The sequence below is a fragment of the Salmo salar genome, chromosome ssa10 (assembly GCF_905237065.1).
Source record: "Salmo salar chromosome ssa10, Ssal_v3.1, whole genome shotgun sequence".
Taxonomy (NCBI): Eukaryota; Metazoa; Chordata; class Actinopteri; order Salmoniformes; family Salmonidae; genus Salmo; species Salmo salar.
The window spans coordinates 52474485-52496264 of record NC_059451.1 but is presented as its reverse complement, the minus strand read 5'-3'; the positions used below and the strand labels follow the sequence as shown (position 1 = coordinate 52496264).

The 21780-nt window shown below is 43.8% G+C and overlaps 1 protein-coding gene across 2 annotated transcripts in view; it reads left to right on the top strand.

Annotated features, from left to right (window-relative positions):
* The window catches only part of atf6 (activating transcription factor 6), a 137927-nt gene extending 123399 nt beyond the window's left edge, over positions 1-14528 (top strand). Inside the window, exons 15-16 of one of the 2 annotated variants that reach the window (XM_014123468.2) lie at positions 1260-1344; positions 13614-14528. In XM_014123468.2, the coding sequence (XP_013978943.1) occupies positions 1260-1344; positions 13614-13810 (282 nt within the window). In that variant the 3' untranslated portion in view covers positions 13811-14528. The remainder of the gene's footprint in view (positions 1-1259; positions 1345-13613) is intronic. The other variant, XM_014123469.2, reaches the window with a different exon arrangement.
* Positions 14529-21780: the final 7252 nt, after the last annotated feature.

Below are 21780 nucleotides of genomic sequence, written 5' to 3'. Positions count from 1 at the left end.
CACAGAGGATATTTTTGCAGAATTCTGCATGCAGAGTCTCAATTTGGCGTTTGTCCCATTTTGTGAATTCTTGGTTGGTGAGCGGACCCCAGCCCTCACAACCATAAAGGGCGATGGTGCTCTCTCTGTGTTTGCTCTCTCATTTATTTCAATTTCAGTTGTCACTTCAAGATGGATATCATATCCGGATTATAATCCTTGCCTTTATGTAATTGTAATCGTCTCAGAGACCAAGGGTTGATACTCTCCCTAAACATCTAAAGGCACAGCCAGTCATTAATATTAAGTGTTTTGGCGGGGTTATTTCACCTCTGAAGTATTTAACTACTTATTGAAGCCGTGGGGGGAGAGAGACCATTGACAGAGACTATCCCATATGGTAGCCATCTGATTTGTGATTAGCATGTTTACGACGAGAGATGTGAGGTGCTTTCATGTTGCTTGTGGCCTTTAGCTGTGACTTCCTGACCTCACTGTAAACTCTGGAGTATGTTTGGATTGTCTGTATTGGTGCCTCACTGTCCTGTAGTGTGAGGACACTATAGATGTACTATAGGGTTTAGTGGAGCAGTAGACATATTGTCCTGTAGTGTGATGACACTATAGATGTACTATAGGGTTTAGTGGAGCAGTAGACATATTGTCCTGTAGTGTGAGGACACTATAGATGTACTATAGGGTTTAGTGGAGCAGTAGACATATTGTCCTGTAGTGTGATGACACTATAGATGTACTATAGGGTTTAGTGGAGCAGTAGACATATTGTCCTGTAGTGTGATGACACTATAGATGTACTATAGGGTTTAGTGGAGCAGTAGAGATATCATTGCTTTCTACAGTTAGCAGTTGGTCAGTAGCTCATCCACTGACTGACTGGATTGAATTTGGTCAAACTGTCATGGAGACACGCTACAGACAGAGATTGACCTCATACAGACGGAGCTGTGGGTCGATGGGGTTTTCCCTTTGATTAACAAGTATAGCAACCACAGGGTTCCTTTCCCACCTTCACTAGAAAGCCATCTGTCTGATGAACACCAGTGTGTTTTTCAGTTTCTATGACTGCCATGTGGTTATTAATTTAAAGTTGAACATATACAGTCTGATGTTACGTGGTATTTGATGTGTGGGTCAAGGTGTGCTAAGATTTGAACTCCAGTTTGACATCTGTTGATCTGGTGTGTTGAAGTCTTCGCTAAGGTCAATGTGTGCTTCATTCTGTTAGAGCTTTGACCTTTTTGACTGTTCCTTGTTCTCAGGATCACCTTTTACTTCCCGCTACCAGCCACAACAAAGGAAGTAGGCCCAAGATGTCTGTGGTGTTGCCAGCCATGAATATTAATGGTAAGTCAACTCCACTACAGATTACTACAGATCTGTCACCATACACTGAACATTTAATGGCTTCTTCCCTCTGTGTCTCGCTCTCTTTTTTTCTTCCTGTCCTCTGGGTTTCTTCACACATTGATTGATGTATACAACTGGCCTTCTTTAGACTAGTTGAGTATCTGGAGCATCAGCATTACAGGCTCAAAATGGCCAGAAACAAAGACCTTTTCTTCTGAAACTCGTCAGTCTATTCTTGTTCTGAGAAATGAAGGCTATTCCATGAGAGAAATTGCCAAGAAACTGAAGCTCTCGTACAGCGCTGTGTACTACTCCCTTCACAGAACAGCACAAACTGGCTCTAACCAGAATAGAAAGAGGAGTGGGAGGCCCCGGTTTACAACTGAGCAAGAGGACAAGTACATTACAGTGTCTAGTTCGAGAAACAGACGCCTCACATGTCCTCAACTCGCAGCTTCATTAAATAGTACCTGCAAAACACCAGTCTCAACATCAACAGTGAAGAGGCAACTCCGGGATGCTGGCCTTCGAGGCAGAGTTGCAAAGAAAAAGACATATCTCAGACTGGCCAATAAAAATAAAAGATTAAGATGGGCAAAAGAACACAGACACTGGACAGAGGAACTCTGCCTAGAAGGGAAGGGACCAGTATGAAAAAGCACAAGAATTGATGCACTCACTACTGTAAGTGGCTCTGGATAAAATCATAATACCGGCTTTAAAGCTCTCAGATGAAGGCTGCCATTTTGGAGAGTTGGCACTGGTACTGTAAGACCTCAATCAGGCTGTTGATTGGCTAATTCAACAGTATGGTACTGTAAGACCTCAATCAGGCCATTTTTTTATTGGTCACATACACATGTTTAGCAGATATTATTGTGAGTGTAGCGAAATGCTTGTGCTTCTAAACTCAGCAAAAAAAGAAACGTCCCTTTTTCAGCACCCTGTCTTTCAAAGATAATTTGTAAAAATCCAAATAACTTCACAGATCTTCATTGTAAAGGGTTTAAACACTGTTTCCCATGCTTGTTCAATGAACCATACACAATTAATGAACATGCACCTGTGGAACGGTCGTTAAGACACTAACAGCTTACAGATGATAGGTAATTAAGGTCACAGTTATGAAAACTTAGGACACTAAAGAGGCCTTTCTACTGACTCTGAAAAACACCAAAAGAAAGATCCCCAGGGTCCCTGCTCATCTGTGTGAACGTGCCTTAGGCATGCTGCAAAGAGGCATGGGACAGCAGATGTGGCCAGGGAAATAAATTGCAATGTCCGTACTGTGAGACGCCTAAGACAGCGCTACAGGGAGACAGGACGGACAGCTGATCGTCCTCGCAGTGGCAGACCACGTGTAACACCTGCACAGGATCGGTACATCCGAACATCACACCTGCGGGACAGGTACAGGATGGCAACAACAACTGCCCGAGTTACACCAGGAACGCACAATCCCTCCATCAGTGCTCAGACTGTCCACAATAGGCTGAGAGAGGCTGGACTGAGGACTTGTAGGCCTGTTGTAAGGCAGGTCCTCACCAGACTTCACCGTCAACAACGTTCGCCTATGGGCACAAACCCACCGTCGCTTAACCAGACAAGACTGGCAAAAAGTGCTCTTCACTGACGAGTCGCGGTTTTGTCTCACCAGGGGTGATGGTCGAATTTGCGTTTATCGTCGAAGGAATGAGCATTACACCGAGGCCTGTACTCTGGAGCGGGATCGATTTGAAGGTGGAGGGTCCGTCATGGTCTGGGGCAGTGTGTTACAGCATCATCTGACTGAGCTTGTTGTCATTGCAGGCAATCTCAATGCTGTGCGTTAGAGGGAAGACATCCTCCTCCCTCATGTGGTACCCTTCCTGCAGGCTCATCCTGAGATGACCCTCCAGCATGTCAATGCCACCAGCCATACTGCTTGTTCTGTGTATGATTTACTGCAAGACAGGAATGTCAGTGTTCTGTCATGGCCAGCAAAGAGACGGATCTCAATCCCATTGAGCACGTCTGGGACCGGAGGGTGAGGGCTAGGTCCATTCCCCACAAATGTCCGGGAACTTGCAGGTGCCTTGGTGGAAGAGTGGGGTAACATCTCACAGCAAGAACTGGAAAATCTGGGGCAGTCCATGAGGATGAGATGCACCGCAGTACTTAATGCAGCTGGTGGCCACACCAGATACTCACTGTTACTTTTGATTTTGACCCCCCCTTTGTTCAGGGACACATTATTCAATTTCTGTTAGTCACATGTCTGTGGAACTTGTTCAGTTTATGTCTCAGTTGTTGAATCTTGTTATGTTTATACAAATATTTACACATGTTAAGTTTGCTAAAAATAAACGCAGTTGACAGTGAGAGGACGTTTCTTTTTTTGTTGTTGCTGAGTTTAGTTCCGACAGTGCAGCAGTATCTAACAAGTAATCTAACAATTCCACAACAACTACCTAATACACACAAATTTAAGTAAAGTAATCTCTAACTCAACAGTATGGTACTGTAAGACCTCAATCAGGCTGTTGATTGGCTAATTCAACAGGAAGGAAAAAGTGTGAGTAGATGCACAAGAGCCAATCACGATCAGACCACATGGCTGTATTGTCACATAGATCTGTACGTGTTACCCATTATGAAGTGTGTTTTGAGCTATCAGCTCATTTGAAGAGCAGTCATCCAAGTCGTTGTTCACTATGCTAGGGTGTAAGGATGTCTCAGAAACCAGTCATTTATTACACAAAAACCACACTGTTGCTTTGGGCACCACAGGATTCCATCAAATCAAATAACATTTATTTATAAAGCCCTTCTTACATCAGTTGATGTCACAAAGTGCAGTACAGAAACCCAGCCTAAAACCCCAAACAGCAAGCAATGCAGGTGTAGAAGCACGGTGGCTAGGAAAAACTCCCTAGAAAGGCCAGAACCTAGGAAGAAACCTAGAGAGGAACCAGGCTATGAGGGGGTGGCCAGTCCTCTTCTGGCTGTGACGGGTGGAGATTATAACAGAACATGGCCAAGATGTTCAAATATTCATAGATGACCAGCAGGGTCAAATAATAATAATCACAGTGGTTGTGGAGGGTGCAACAGGTCAGCACCTCAGGAGTAAAGCCGATTTTTCAGAGGATCTCTACCGCTCCTGCTGTCTCTAGAGTTCTCTAGAGTTCTGCTGATAAAGTTCTCTAGCTCATCCACAAGCAAACCTGTTCACCTCAAGACCTGCGTGATCGGTTGACATTTCTGTCTGAACTAGTTGTTTATTATATTTGTCATTCTCGTGTGGCCCAAAGTATTTTCTGTGCTGTCCTAACTGAACATCTGTTTGTGTTTTGGCCTTGATTTCCATGACAACATCGTGGTCTTGTTTTCTCTATGGTCCTTCTCTTGGCTGGCTGGACCACTGATACTGATTTAATGGGAGAACAAAGGCCATAGAGATGACCCGACTCCATGTTTGGCATCCATGGTAGGCTACGTACTGTACCTTATCTCTGCAGTACTGTCTGGAGTGGGTTAGTATCATTTCCCCCAGTACCACTCAACCCCCCCCCCCCCCCAGTGAACAAGAGCATTAAACTGACTTGGAAGGGTTTCGTCGTGTTAAGAGATACTGAGGCAAAAGATGAGTGTGAATAATTAAATGAATGATTCTGTTGTTCTTGGCATTTCAACTGGCCTCGTTATTACAGAATGATTCTTGCTCTCTCTCTTCTTCACATTTTCTCTTTTTTTTTGTTGCAAAATTGTGTTTATTGTCTTTCTCTCTCGATCTCTTGCTTTCCCTCTATTTATCCCTCTCCCTTCCTCCCTTCATTCTGGCTTTGGATGTAGCATCTAAATTGATTAGCGGTGAGCTATCCCAGGGAGGGAGTGAGTCAGTCAGTGGAACTTGATATTGTTACTCAGCAGGGAGGGAAGAGCACGGCATTATATTGGGAAAGACTCTCTCTCTCTGAGGCGTTGTAGAAGATGAATGAAGGCAAACATTGTTCTTGGTCCGTCTCGTCAGGGTGGAATGCTTATGGCCACACTGGTCACTTGGTTTACTGAAGTCACGTAAATAGTGAAATCCGATAGCTGTTTAAATGTCCTGAATCCCCAACAATGATTGTGGTTGTATTCAATGAGATTATACAGACTCTGTAAGATGTTAGTTTATTATACCACAAAAAAAAAACATGTCCCTTTGAATTACAGGAAGTGTGATAGATGCATGCATACCCACCTGCCAAATCAAAACTGTTTCTATGTACCGGTCTTATACCAGATGTACTTTGCTCACTTATTTCAAGGACTCTTAGTTGTTTGCACTTAAAAAAATTGAATCATGTAGTGTTTTGAGATAGAGAACATCTGCTAACATGGGTACTAATATCCCATTTCTCCATATTTGCTGTGTTACTCTGATCACATTCCTTAACTGAGAGACTGACCTACACAAGACCCCATTTCACCCTTTCCTGCCCAGTCTGGCATCAGTTGGCCTTGGCTGTCCTAACGCTTAACGTCTCATGTGACACGGATGACAGTGTCTGAGGAACATATTAGATCTATAATATTTGTTTTAAACTGTGTGTGTGTGTGTGTGTGTGTGTGTGTGTGTGTGTGTGTGATACTGAAGCTGGTGAATGTACATCTTTAGCTCTGACAGATTTGGAAAGTATTCAGAAAGTATTCCAATCTACACATAATACCCCATAAAGACAAAGCGAAAACTGTTTTTTAGAATTTTTTGCAAATCTATATAAAACTTTTTTTTTTTTTTTTAATTAATAACAGAAATACCTTATTTACATAAGTATTCAGACCCTTTGTTTTGAGACTCGAAATTGAGCTCAGGTGCATCCTGTTTCCATTGATCATCCTTGAGATGTTTCTACAACTTGGAGTCCACCTGTGGTAAATTCAATTGATTGGACATGATTTGGAAAGGCACACACCTGTCTATAAGGTCCCACAGTTGGTAATGCATGTCAGAGCAAAAACCAAGCAATGAGTTCGAAGGAATTGTCGGTAGAGCTCCGAGACAGGATTGTGTCGAGGTCCCCAAGAACACAGTACTTTGTTGAAGCACCTTTGGCAGCAATTATAGCTTTGAGTCTTCTACAAGCTTGACACACCTGCATTCTTCTCTGCAGATCCTCTCAAGCTCTGTCAGGTTGGATGGGGAGCAAGAGATCCTTGATGAAAACCTGTTCCAGAGCATTCAGGACCTCAGACTGGGGTTGAAGCTTCACCTTCCAACTGGACATTGACCCTGCACAGCTATTTTCAGGTCTCTCCAGAGATGTTCGATCGGGTTCAAGTCCGGGCTCTGCATTGTCTTGGCTGTGTGCTTAGGGTCAATGTCCTGTTGGAAGGTGAACCTTCGCCCCAGTCTGAGGTCCTGAGCGCTCTGGAGCAGGTTTTCATCAAGGATCTCTCTCTGCTTTGCTCTGTAAATATTTCCCTCGATCCTGACTAGTCTCCCAGTCCCTGCCTCTGAAAAACATCCCCACAGCATGATGCTGCCACCACCATGCTTCACCGTAGGGATGGTGCCAGGTTTCCTCCAGACGTGACGCTTGGCATTCAGGCCAAAGAGTTCAATCTGGGTTTCATCAGACAAGAGAGATCATCTTGTTTCTCATGGTCTGAGAGTCTTTAGGGGCCTTTTGGCAAACTCCAAGTGAGCTGTCGTGCCTTTTACTAAGGAGTGTCATCCGTCTGGCCACTCTACCATAAAGGCCTGATTGGTGGAGTGCTGCAGAAATGGTTGTCCTTCTGGAAGGTTCTCCCTTCTCCGCAGAGAAACTCTGGATCTCTGTCAGAGTGACCATTGGGTTCTTGGTCACCTCCCTGACCAAGGCCCTTCTCCCCCCAATTGCTCGGTTTGGCCTTGCGGCCAGCTCTAGGAAGAGTCTTGGTGGTTCCAAACTTCTTCCATTTAAGAATGATGGAGGCCACGGTGTTCTTGGGGACCTTTAATGCTGCATCCATTTTTTTGGTATCCTTCCCCAGATCTGTGCATTGACACAATCCTGTCTTGGAGCTCTACGGACAATTCCTTCGACCTCATGGCTTGGTTTTTGCTCTGACGTGCACTGTCAACAGTGGGACCTTATATAGACAGGTGTGTGCCTTTCCAAATCATGTCCAATCAATTGAATTTACCACAGGTGGACTCTAATCAATTTGTAGAAACATCTAAAGGAGGATCGATGGAAACAGGATCTGAATACTTATATAAATAAAGTATTACATTTTTTTTTTTTGCCAACATTTGTAAAAACCTGTTCGCTTTGTCATGAGGTATTGTGCGTAGGTTGATGAGGATTTTTTTAAATGTAATCCTTTTTCGAGTAAGGCTGTAACAAAATATGGATATAGTAAAGGGGTCTGAATACTTTCCGAATGCATCTTTAGTTGGGCCAGACCCTTAAAATAGAAAAAACTGTCTCAATACCATTATTTCTCCATGGCGGAGGGAGGGAGGGTAATTATTTCCAGCTCTGTCTTGCTCTTGCTCCAGCTCTGTCTTGCCCCCCCCCCACCAGTCACCAAATGGCTTTCATCTGGAGGGAGCGGATCGGTTTTGCTAATAGGGAACCATCGGTTGGTCTGTCCTGGACAATAACATGCCATTCGGGATTGGGACTTTGATGTAGTTTTTCCTAGCCTCTGTGCTTCTACACCTGCATTACTTGCTGTTTGGGGTTTTAGACTGGGTTTCTGTACAGCACTTTGTGACATCAGCTGATGTAAGAAGGGCTTTATAAATACATTTGATTGCTGTAGGTCATTGGCTATTTCTGAACAGTGGTATGTCTATGGTTAATTGATTCTGTAAAAGTTAGTTGACGTTCTATGATTTCCCAAATATTTCTGGCTGAAGGGTTGGCTCCTTAAATGGAGTGAAGGTCTCTCTCTCTCTCTCTCTCTCTGTTATGTTTAACGATCCCCTTCGTTTGAAAGGAGCTCAATCAATTGGAAGTGACGTGTTTAGAATAGAAGAATGTTTGGAAATGACTGATATAATTTTTTGATTACAGGTGTTTTTACTGTGGGCTATCGTCTCTCTCTCTCTCTCACACACGCGCGCACACACACACCCTGCGGCGTCTTTCCGATTTTGAGGATTCTAGGTTCACTGCACAGTGGCAGAGTGTAACAGGAGTTAAAGGTTAATAACCACAGTGCTGTCAGCAGTAGTTGTGTTCAAATGGTCCTACTCCTAACTCAACCAAACCACTGGGGACAGAAACCTAGCAGAGGAGCCCCCACCAGTTCTATAGACGTCACTCTATATCAGACCAGTTCTATAGACGTCTCTCTATATCAGACCAGTTCTATAGACGTCTCTCTCTATAACAGACCAGTTCTATAGACGTCTCTCTCTATAACAGACCAGTTCTATAGACGTCTCTCTCTATATCAGACCAGTTCTATAGACGTCTCTCTCTATATCAGACCAGTTCTATAGACGTCTCTCTATATCAGACCAGTTCTATAGACGTCTCTCTATATCAGACCAGTTCTATAGACGTCTCTCTATATCAGACCAGTTATTAGCCAGACATTAGAGATGTGAAAAATGTAAAACATCAACATGTCTTCATGTTTAAACTGCTATTTTTTTTATATAGTTTAAACGACAGGGGAAAAAAATAATTAAAATGCTTGTGAATTCATAATGCAGATATGGTCCTGCGTATGACCGCTAGGTGGCAGTACAGTTTCTTTTTTTCTTCTTTTTTTAACCTTTATTTAACTAGGCAAGTCAGTTAAGAACAAATTCTTATCTTCAATGACGGCCTAGGAACAGTGGGTTAACTGCCTTGTTCAGGGGCAGAAAGACCAGATTTGTACCTTGTCAGCTCGGGAATTCGATCTTGCAACCTTTCGGTTACTAGTCCAACGCTCTAACCACTAGGCTACGCTGCCGTCCATCTACCGCAGTCCTGGCTACCAGACGACGCTCACCTTACTGCTGTCCCCTACCCACTCGGCAACAATGGTAGTTAATGCCGTTTCAGGTTCTCTGCTGTGTTTCCTCTCCTCCATGTTCTCAGTGGTCAGTACATGGGAGGGACTTCATGTCCAACTTCTCATCAATGTGATGACTCGTTGCGGTGATGTATGACAGCGTGTTCATAGACGTCCAGCTATCTGTTTACGCCACCTATGGGGTGTTTGAGAGCTCGTGCTTTGTACTTTGTAGGGTTGAATACCGGGAACCGGGATACTAAGATTTCCCGCCCAAACCTAACTCCCTTTTCCTGTGATAACTGCGAGAAACCGGTAAATTCTAATAAACTCAGCAACAAAAAAAAAAGAAATGTCCTCTCACTGTCAACTGCGTTTATTTTCAGCAAACTTAACGTGTAAATATTTGTATGAACATAACAAGATTCAAAAACTGAACAAGTTCCACAGACATGTGACTAACAGAAATGGAATAATGTGTCCCTGAGTAAGGGGGGTTCAAAATCAAAAGTAACAGTCAGTATCTGGTGTGGCCACCAGCTGCCTTAAGTACTGCAGTGCATCTCATCCTCATGGACTGCACCAGATTTGCCAGTTCTTGCTGTGAGATTACACCACTCTTCCACCAAGGCACCTGCAAGTTCCCGGACATTTCTGGGAGGAATGGCCCTAGCCCTCACCCTCCGATCCAACAGGTCCCAGACGTGCTCAATGGGATTGAGATCCAGGCTCTTCGCTGGCCATGGCAGAACACTGACATTCCTGTTTTGCTGGAAGTGACGCACAGAACGAGCAGTATGGCTGGTGGCATTGACATGCTGGAGGGTAATGTCAGGATGAGCCTGCAGGAAGGGTACCACATGAGGGAGGAGGATGTCTTCCCTGTAACGCACAGCATTGAGATTGCCTGCAATGACAACAAGCTCAGTCCGATGATGCTGTAACACACTGCCCCAGACCATGATGGACCCTCCACCTCCAAAATCGATCCCGCTCCAGAGTACAGGCCTCGGTGTAACGCTCATTCCTTCGACGACAAAACGCGAATCCTACCATCACCCCTGGTGAGACACAATCTCGTCAGTGAAGAGCACTTTTTACCAGTCCTGTCTGGTCCAGCCACGGTGGATTTGTGCCCATAGGCAACATTGTTGCCGGTGATGCCTACAAGCCCTCAGTCCAGCCTCTCTCAGCCTATTGCTACCAATCCAGAAATTGGCACCAATTTGGTAGCTAGGTTGGCTGGATTGGTAGCTAGGTTGGCTGGACGGTTGGCTGGATTGGTGGCTGGACGGTTGGCTGGATTGGTAGCTAAATTGGCTGGATTGGTAGCTAAATTGGCTGGATTGGTAGCAAGGTTGGCTGGATTGGTAGCAAGGTTGGCTGGATTGGTAGCAAGGTTGGCTGGATTGGTTGCTAGGTTGGCTGGATTGGTAGCACGGTTGGCTGGCTGGATTGGTAACTAAATTGGCTGGATTGGTAACACGGTTGGCTGGATTGTTAGCACGGTTGGCTGGATTGGTAGCACGGTTGGCTGGATTGGTAGCTCGGTTGGCTGGCTGGATTGGTAACTAAATTGGCTGGATTGGTAGCTAGGTTGGCTAGATTGGTAGCTAGGTTGGTAGCTCAGTTGGCTGGACAGTTGGCTGGATTGGTAGCTAGGTTGGCTGGATTGGTAGCTAGGTTGGCTGGATTGGTAGCTAGGTTGGCTGGATTGGTAGCTAGGTTGGCTGGATTGGTAGCTAGGTTGGCTGGATTGGTAGCTAGGTTGGCTGGATTGGTAGCTAGGTTGGCTGGATTGGTAGCTAGGTTGGCTGGATTGGTAGCTAGGTTGGCTGGATTGGTAGCTAGGTTGACTGGATTGGTAACTCGGTTGACTGGATTGGTAACTCGGTTGACTGGATTGGTAGCTCGGTTGGCTGGATTGGTAACACGGTTGGCTGGATTGGTAGCTCGGTTGGCTGGATTGGTAGCTCGGTTGGCTGGATTGGTAACACGGTTGGCTGGATTGGTAACACGGTTGGCTGGATTGGTAACACGGTTGGCTGGATTGGTAACACGGTTGACTGGATTGGTAACACGGTTGGCTGGATTGGTAACTAGGTTGTTAGAAGCATTTTAAATGGCCCACTGTCTTATTAGAAAATAATTTGTTTTTGTTGACTGAAATTGCCTCTAACAATTCCATTATTAAATTTGCTGACGAATTGCTTAGTTTTGGATGCCAGAAAAAAGCCAATTCCAAACTGTGCCCAGTGCCCACTCTTATCTCCATAATCTTTATGTCAAGCTGGCTGACCACTGAATCACAAATGCCCTCTTGAGTTTCCACTAATGTTGTTTTGTCAGACCCAGAGGCTTAATCAAAACAAAGGGGGGTGACGCACACACAGCAGACTATCCTGCCAGACTGCCACTGACGGTCCGTGTGGGAAGGAAGGAGCTTTCTGGAAGGTGTCCAGGTGGCACTAGTAAAAGGGGAAAGGAGAGACCTGACACGCACACATACACACACAGACCTGGGGTCTTTTGGTAGGTACCTCAAAGTCATGCTGTTTGAAGTTGGCCCCTCCGTGTGTGTGTGTGTGTGTGTGTGTGTGTGTGTGTGTGTGTGTGTGTGTGTGTGTGTGTGTGTGTGTGTGTGTGTGTGTGTGTGTGTGTGTGTGTGTGTGTGTGTGTGTGTGTGTGTGTGTGTGTGTGTGTCCTGGCTGTCTCAGTGTTTTGGCCACTCAGTCAGCGGGCTAAGGAGAGGTGGGACGTTTGGTCATTTTTAGAAATGTTTGCCAACAGTGTGCAGAAACCCAGTTTTAAGAATAGCTTATAGTTCATGATGTTTCTCTAGCCCACACATGCTGTAATGCCATCGGTGTTGGGTTTCTCATGGCCTAGCCTCTCATACCCCCATTTGAAACAAATTTAGCTGGCTGTACAGAACCCTCTCTCAAAGGTGACTTTCTGCATTGCCTGTTAAACTACTGTACCCCCCCATGCAGCTGGAGATAGAGACATCATATAGAGACCCCCCCCCTCTCACCACAGACCCACCACTACCAGTCCTATAGACATCATATAGAGACCCCCCCTCTCACCACAGAGCCACCACTACCAGTCCTATAGACATCATATAGAGACCCACCACTACCAGTCCTATAGACATCATATAGAGACCCCCCCTCTCACCACAGACCCACCACTACCAGTCCTATAGACATCATATAGAGACCCCCCCCTCTCACCACAGACCCACCACTACCAGTCCTATAGACATCATATAGAGACCCCCCCTCTCACCACAGACCCACCACTACCAGTCCTATAGACATCATATAGAGACCCACCACTACCAGTCCTATAGACATCATATAGAGACCCCCCACTACCAGTCCTATAGACATCATATAGAGACCCCCCACTACCAGTCCTATAGACATCATATAGAGACCCACCACTACCAGTCCTATAGACATCATATAGAGACCCACCACTACCAGTCCTATAGACAAAGCCATAGTAAGAGCGATGAAGTGTCAGTGGTTTGGTGATGTAAACCTGACCCGCTTGCAGGGATCCATTCAAACATACTCTCCATGCTCCATCTTCCTCTCTCCCCCTCTACCTCTCTCCCCCTCTACCTCTCTCCCCATCTTCCTCTCTCTCCCCATCTTCCTCTCTCTCCCCATCTTCCTCTCTCTCTTCCTCTTTCTCCTCTCTTCCTCTCTCCTCTCTTCCTCTCTCTCCTCTCTTCCTCTCTCTCCCCCTCTTCCTCTCTCTCCCCCTCTTCCTCTCTCTCCCCCTCTTCCTCTCTCTCCCCCTCTTCCTCTCTTCCTCTCCCTCTCTCTCCCATCTTCCCCTCTCCCTCTCTCTCCCATCTTCCCCTCTCCCTCTTCCTCTCTCTCTCCCCTTCTTCCTCTCTCTCTCCCCCTCTTCCTCTCTCTCCTCTCTTTGTCTTTCTCTCTCCCTCTCTCTCTCACACCAGGGGGCTTTTCTTCTTTATGTTCTTTCTCTCTCTGGTTTGCATGTCTGTCTTTGTTTAGAGCTGTTGTGTTTCTCTACAGGAGAGAGTGCCAGTGGGTGACTCACCTCTCTCCTCTGTTTACCTCTCCTTCATCCCTCTCTCTGGCTCTTAACCCCTAACTAACTGCCCACTCCACTCTACTACTATGATAGTGGCATCTACTCCCTCTCTCTCTCTGTCATAGGGAGGGGGAGGAGGGAAGGTATAGCCAGGCTCAGCTGGGCTTCGACTGAGGAATGTTGTTGTTTTTCTAATGCACTGATTCTCCCTGTCTCGTTAACAGATCGTGTGATCAAGGACAAGGAGTTTGAGGTGATGATGCAGATTGACTGTGAGGTCACAGACACCAGGATCCTCCACATCAAGTCCTCCAGTATCCCACCATTCCTGCGTGTCAACCGCACCGACACGCTGTACCCTGCTTCACCTGCGGACGGCAAGGCCACGCCTCCTGTCCAGGTGCTCATGGGTTCCGCGTAACCTCTGTCAACCAATCGAATTGACGCACAAACCCGTAACTCCCACCAACCAATTTAACAGTGGAATTGAAAACATGGAACAACTACAAACGTCTGTTCTGCTCCACCAGTTTAACAGATGGAACAACTACAAACGTCTGTTCTGCTCCACCGGTTTAACAGATGGAACAACTACAAACGTCTGTTCTGCTCCACCAGTTTAACAGATGGAACAACTACAAACGTCTGTTCTGCTCCACCGGTTTAACAGATGGAACAACTACAAACGTCTGTTCTGCTCCACCAGTTTAACAGATGGAACAACTACAGGCCACATGTTTCTATTTACCTTCCATTCTTTTTTTAATTTTCTACAGATCTGAGAGAATTTTTAAACGATTATATACTCAAATGTATTTGACTGAACTTTGGTATCAGGTTTTCTCCCTTATCCTTGATTTGGATTATGCAATACCAAGCTAGCTCAAATGGTCAGTGTCACTTAGCCATTTTCTTTTCAGCTCTGATATCCGTCATGGTTGTTGAAGGTCAAAGACCAGGACCAGGCTCTGTGTGTGTCTAGACTGGCCAGGACTGACCAGAACCAGGCTCTGTGTGTGTCTAGACTGACCAGGACTGACCAGGACCAGGCTCTGTGTGTGTCTGGACTGACCAGGACCAGGCTCTGTGTGTGTCTGGACTGACCAGGACCAGACTCTGTGTGTGTCTGGACTGACCAGGACCAGGCTCTGTGTGTGTCTGGACTGACCAGGACCAGGCTCTGTGTGTGTCTGGACTGACCAGGACCAGGCTCTGTGTGTGTCTGGACTGACCAGGACCAGGCTCTGTGTGTGTCTGGACTGACCAGGACCAGGCTCTGTGTGTGTCTGGACTGACCAGGACCAGGCTCTGTGTGTGTCTGGACTGACCAGGACCAGGCTCTGTGTGTGTCTGGACTGACCAGGACCAGGCTCTGTGTGTGTCTGGACTGACCAGGACCAGGCTCTGTGTGTGTCTGGACTGACCAGGACCAGGCTCTGTGTGTGTCTGGACTGACCAGGACTGACCAGGCTCTGTGTGTGTCTGGACTGACCAGGACTGACCAGGCTCTGTGTGTGTCTGGACTGATTGACTGTGGCCCTACACTCCTCTTACCAGGGTAATTGCTGAGCAACAGCAGGGGGCCGAGCATTGAACCCTGAGTCACCCCAACATAACACACATACTTTCACCCCATGGCTGCCATGTTGGTCTCTCCCTTTCTCTCTCTCTCTCTCTTTCTCTTCTTCAGTCTCCATCCCTCACATCTCTTTTGTTTTCTTGAGGCTTTATATAGAAGTATTTCATGCTGATTCAAGCTTTTATCACCCTCATCTGTGATACCATTGAAATGATTACAGCAATAGTGGCATACACTCAGGAAGTAATTTCAACGTGTTAAAGCTAAAGCAGTCCAACCACTAAACATATGAAATGTCTTGATATGGGTCACCGTTGTTTCTCTGTTTAGGTTTTGTTTTCAATATAGTGCAGCTACGATGAAGAATTCCTATTGGATGTTTTCTTTTTTACTTCTGTTTGCACTGTGCTAATATACTTTGGGTGTTATCCTCTACAGAAAATGTTATTTGTTGAAGTGCTATCCTCTGTTTTGAATTGAGGCCACATCTCCTAATGAAATGTTGTCATACCTATGAAAGTATATACTATACATACAGTATATTTCATTGATGTGAAAAGTTATTATTCCCCAAATATATTCAGTTTGGGGATAAATCATATTGTATAGTGTGACTATGTCATTGTAGACGTTTAGTTAGAGGTTTCATTTGGATTGAGTGGGTAGTGGAGAGAGTGGGTAGTAGTGCGGGTAGTGGATAGAGTGGGTAGTGGATAGTAGTGTAGGTAGTAGTGGATAGTAGTGTGGGCAGTGGAGAGAGTGGGTAGCAGTGGAGAGAGTGGGTAGTAGTGGAGAGATTAATAGTAGTGTCGGTAGTAGTGGAGAGATTAATAGTAGTGTGGGTAGTAGTGGAGAGATTAATAGTAGTGTGGGTAGTAGTGGAGAGAGTGGGTAGTAGTGTGGTTAGTGGAGAGAGTGGGTAGTAGTGGAGAGAGTGGGTAGTGGAGGAAGTGGATAGTAGTGTGGGTAGTGGAGAGAGTGGGTAGTAGAGAGAGAGTGGGTAGTAGAGAGAGAGTGGGTAGTGGAGGAAGTGGATAGTAGTGTGGGTAGTGGAGAGAGTGGGTAGTAGAGAGAGAGTGGGTAGTAGAGAGAGAGTGGGTAGTATGGTGTTGGCTATTTGAAGGTCATTGTTTTTTTTAGATAAGCCCCCAGGACTTTTAATTTCCTTGGACAAATAGAAAACACACTTACACATTGAAAGGACTGTTAGCAGCTGAAATATCAGATATGAGATGAGAAATGATCTCGATGAAATATCACTGTGTCAGTCTTAACGCTCGTCTTTGAAAAATCCAACCGTTTAAAAAAAAAATCATTTAGATTCAACAGGTTGGCAAGGAGCAGCAGCGTTTGGCAGACCTAATCCTAGAGGGTAGAGGAGTTCATGTCAGTTGTCATAGTGACCCGAGATGTCAACCCTAACCCGTCTGTCCACTTGGTCTGATTGCACTTTTATTGAAGTGCACTTTAACAAAAATTAACCTTTTCTGTTGACAGAGGATCCCTATGCTCAGAATATGGATGCACGTATGACTGTAAGTCGTTTGGATAAAAGCGTCAGCCAAATGGTATATATTATGTGTATTATAATATTTAGCTTACTGAAAAGAGCGTTTTTAAAGAAATAAGAATTAGTTGCCACGGGAACGCTTTGTGACATGATGGGGCATAATACTTTTTGTTTTAAACATTAAATAGTTTTGCACCATTGCTAGGCAACCTGCTTGTCTCAAAAGTCTAGATCTTGATTCACTCACTTGATTCACTCACTTCCCAACTGCATTTGATAATGTTAAAATAGTTTTTATTTGTAATACTATTGTGATTTGTTCAGTTTGGTGTATCCATGCTCGCTGTTCTCTGGCTGGGAGTCCTGATTATATTATCCTTTGTACGATTGCTGGTTCATTTCAAAAAGCAGTAGGATGATTTTTCTCCCCCAAATATTGTTGTTTATAAGCATTGTGTTTGAACGAGTGTTCTGATTAGCGCAACAGCAATTCAACCTTTAAATGTGACCCTCTATCCACTCATGTCTGTGTGTGTATGACACCAGCAGTTATAGTGTGCATTTATTTGCTTGAAAAACATGTTTTATTCAGAGTAATGTCATTTTGACTATGTACCCATGATTATTCAGGGAGCTGAGAGGAAAATTATGACAGTTTCCACCTGATGAGGATTTTTGTATAATATTGCTAAATGCAAGTAAATAAAACACTGGATGGAACTTTGGATGTGTGTGTGTTGTCATGGTGAGAATCACAATGGGTCAGATCAGCTTGGCAATCGCTGACAATAACCAGACCTTCTCTCACCCGCAGAGGGGATGAGGGAACTGGTGTGGGGGTTTTGACACCTCCACACCCGGTTGTAAATTAAGCAGGAGAGGACTCTCTCTTTCTACCCTCCAGTATTGGCTAAAGGAATGTATTTTGTCTCCAGAGACTTTTTGCCCGCCCAAAACTCTTAACGTTCAAAAAGTGAATACCGGAAACAATATTTCTAACATAATAATGTGGGGAACTATGGAAAACAAATGTAATATTGGTTTTCATTTTGTGATGTCATTAAAAACTGTATAACGGAAATATTGTAACTTGAAAAGTATATCCTCTTTATCTGTCAAGTTTTCATCCAATATGTTGTAAATATAATAAGAAGGATTAAAGTATTTTTGTTAAGATAGGAATGTGATTTTAGTTTTCTAATAAGATAATTGTTTTTGATAATACTTTGCACAGTAACTAGCCACGCCCCGAGTGAGGTCAGAGAGCTTGTCAGCATGACGGAATGCCCTTTTGACCAAGAGTGCATAAAAGCTTGGAAGAGAAATCAACCTGTAGACCAGGAAACATGAGGCGTTCGCTACATGTTTGTAATGGTTGAAACTTTTAACCTCAACACGAGGTGAAGAAATAAACGCACCTTCCCCTGAATAATCAACACGAGGAGTATGAGGTGACAAACTCCCCTCTCTGACAATCACTGGTACAGCTGATTAGCTGTCATGAGTCAAATATCTCAAACTCTTAACCATCAGATCCTACTACGAGTCTCAAATCACTGTACGCTACTCTCATCACCCCACTGGAACCATCGGCACGGCTGGCTTATCTTCAAATTAGCAACTTCAGGAGCGAATGGAAGAGTGAACTCTGTAGTTCTGTTCAGGACTACACGACGGACAAGGGCACCCACACGTAAATACTTAAATGATTTCTTATTCCAAACGTGCGCCGGTTTGTGTGCAAACTATATGATTGTGAGAATAGTTATAGAATGTCTCTACGATAAGTCTCTCTTTCTCGCTCTCTTTCTCTCGCTCTTTTTCTCTTTCTCTGGGGAAAAAATGCCATATTGTGTCAGTCCGCTAGGGACCTTTGTCTCATGTAGTAAGTGTGTGTATTCTGTGTTATTATTTGGTTAGCTAGTAAATAAATAATTAAACCAATTGGTGTAGTACTGAATAATGAGCAAGGCTGGGGGTTTTCTCAGATCCAATAAGGTTACGACTGTTCAGAATGATGATATTACTCATTACCTCCTTATCATTCTGACCAGTCATCTGATTAATCATTACCTCATCATTCTGACCAGTCATCTGATTAATCATTACCTGCTTATCATTCTGACCAGTCATCTGATTAATCATTACCTCTTATCATAAGATGACTGTTCAGAATGATGATATAAGAGGTCATGATTAGTCAGATGACTGTTTATTGATGAAATGGATATACACCTTTATAGAGTTTAATTCAGGAGATTGTAACTCTTTAAACAACCTTTTCCGTGGTGCCCCAAATCTAAATGAGTTAATTGTTACATGATTCATTTAATCAGGTAACAATTAAACATAGTGGATGAAATAAGTCATCAGATCAATGAATGTAAAGTCACGACATCTATTTACTTTTCAAGTCACTCCAGAAATGTAATTTCTGAGAAATAAGGGTTTAAAATGGGTTATCTTTAGGTTGACCTCTGTGTGTTACAGTAACTCCATGGATTTAAATCAGAGACCAGGAAGATTACAGTGAAATGCTCCTTCCTTCTGCACTTTGTAGACTTGTGGGTCTCGAGTCTTGTCTGGTGTGTTTCTGTTTTTAGCTGGTCGTTTTCCATCCTGACAGTTCAGATTAGATTGCTGCTTACATGAGCTAATTATGGCCACTTGGACTTCAACTATACATTAAAACCTACAATGGAGACATTTTTTGTTGTGTAGTTTCACTTCTTTATTGCAGTCTCTACAAACAGTACAATCTGATAGTCTTGTGGAATGCACTTGTTCTTTTCCTAAGGGAAACTGCTATGTAAAGTATATGTACAGAGATTCAAAGGTACTGAAGATATACAATGAGTGGACATAACATTAAGAACACCTGCTCTTTACTTGACATGGACTGACCAGGTGAAAGCTATGATCCTTTATTGATGTCACCTGTTAAATCCAATTCAATCAGTGTCGATGAGAGGTTAAAAAAAAGAAAACATTTTAAAGTCCTGAGAGAATTGAGACACGGATTGTGTATGTGTGCCATTCAGAGGGTGAATGGGCAAGACAAAATATTGAAATGCCTTTGGACGGGGTATGGTAGTAGGTGCCAGGCACACCAGTTTGAGTGTGTCAAGAACTGCAACGCTGCTGGGTTTTTCACGCTCAACAGTTTCCCGTGTGTATCAAGAATGGTCCACCACCCAAAGGACATCCAGCCAACTTGACACAATTATGGGAAGCATTGGAGTCAACATGGGCCAGCATCCTTGTGGAATGCTTTCAACACCTTGTAGAGTCCCTGCCTGAGGAATTAAGGCTGTTCTGAGGGCAAAAGGGGTGATGCAACTCAAGATTAGGAAGGTGTTCTTAATGTTTTGTACACTCAGTGCCTTCAAAAAGTTTTCACACACTGACTTTTTCCACTTTTTTTTTTTTTTTAGATTTTTACAAATGTATTAAAAATTAAAAGCTGTAATGTCAATAAGTATTTCGGGCCTTTGTTATGGCAAGCCTATATAAGTTTAGGAGTAAACATTTGCTTAACAAATCGCTCTGTGTACAATAATCTTTGAATGACTACCTCATCTCTGTAGCCCACACATACAATTATCTGTAAGGTCCCTCAGTCCAGCAGCAATTCAACCACAAAGACCAGGGAGGTTTTCCAATTCCTCGCAAAGAAGGGCACCTGTTAGTAGATGCATAAAACAATTAAAAGCAGACATTGAATATCCTTTTGAGCATGGTGAAGTTATTAATTACACTTTGGATGTTGTATCAATACACCCAGTCACTACAAAGATACAGCTTCCTTCCTAACTCAGTTGCCGGAGAGGAAGAAAACCGCTCAGGGATTTCACCATGAGGCCAATGGTGACTTTACAACAGTTATAGAGATTAATGGCTGTGGTAGGAGAACTGAGGATGGAACAACATTGTACTTACTCCACAATACTAACCAAACTGACAGTGAAAAGAAGGAAGTCTGTACAGAATAAAAATATTCCAAAACATGCATCTTGTTTGCGACAAAGCACTAGAGTAATATTGCAAAGAATTGGTAAAGCAATTAACTTTTTGTCCTGAATATAGAGTATGTTTGGGCCAAATCCAACTCATTATGGAGTACCACCCTCCATATTTTCAAGCATAGTGGTGGCTGCATCATGTTATGGGTATGCTTGTAATCGTTAAGGACTGGGGAGTTTTCCAGGATAAAAAATAAACTGTATGGAGCTAAGCACAGGCAAAATCCTAGAGGAAAACCTGGTTCAGTCCACCAGACACTAGGAAGATTAATTCATCTTTCAGCAGGACAATAACCTAAAACGCAAGGTCAGATCTACACTGGAGTTACTAATCAAGAAATCAATGAATGTTCCTTGACTGCCAAGTTATAGTTTTGACTAAAAACATCTTGAAAATCTTTGGCAAGACCTGAAAATGGTTGTCTAGCAATAATCAACAACCAATTTGACAGATCTTGAAGAATTTTGAAAATAATAAATGGGCAAATGTTGCACAATCCAGGTGCTTCTACAAAGTATTTGTCACGGATCCCCCCGGTATTGCTGCTCATTCTGTTTACCAGTCCTGGAGGTCTACGTCGTCGGCTTTCTAGGCATCACTGAACGGGATTCATTACCACCAACCCCGGACTGTCTTGTCTGATTACACACACCTGGTTCCCATTTCCCCTGATTAGTATGTTATATATGTTCCCTCTGTCTTTGTCGGTCATTGTTCCCATGTCTGTTGGTGGTGTGAGTGCTATACGTGCTATATGTATTGTGTATATTGTACCGTGTCATTCTACGAGGTTTACCCTCGCTCTTTTGTTTGGGTACAGCCCAGTGTTTTTGTATACGTGTTTGTTTTGGGTGTATTTTAAAACCCCTATTGGGTATTCCTGCACCTGTCTCCAAATCCTTTATACCAGCGTGACAGTACTGACTCAACAGTGTGAATACTTATGTAAATTAGATATTTCTGTATTTCATTTTCAATAAATTTACAAACATTTCTAAAAACATGTTTTTATTTTGTCAATATCAGGTATTTTGTGTAGATGGGTAAGAAACCAAATATATTTAATCCATTTTGAATTCAGGCTGTAACACAACATGTGGAATAAGTCAAGGGGTATGAATACTTTCTGAAGGCACTGTAGGTATAAAAATGAGTATAAAACAAAATATCTAGTGACATTTTAACCCACACTGCTGTTGTCATGGTTGGGAACTAACTGTTTTGGTGAAGTAATGTCTTCATCTATAGCCCAAGTCTTGAGTGCAATGTTGTATTCCTC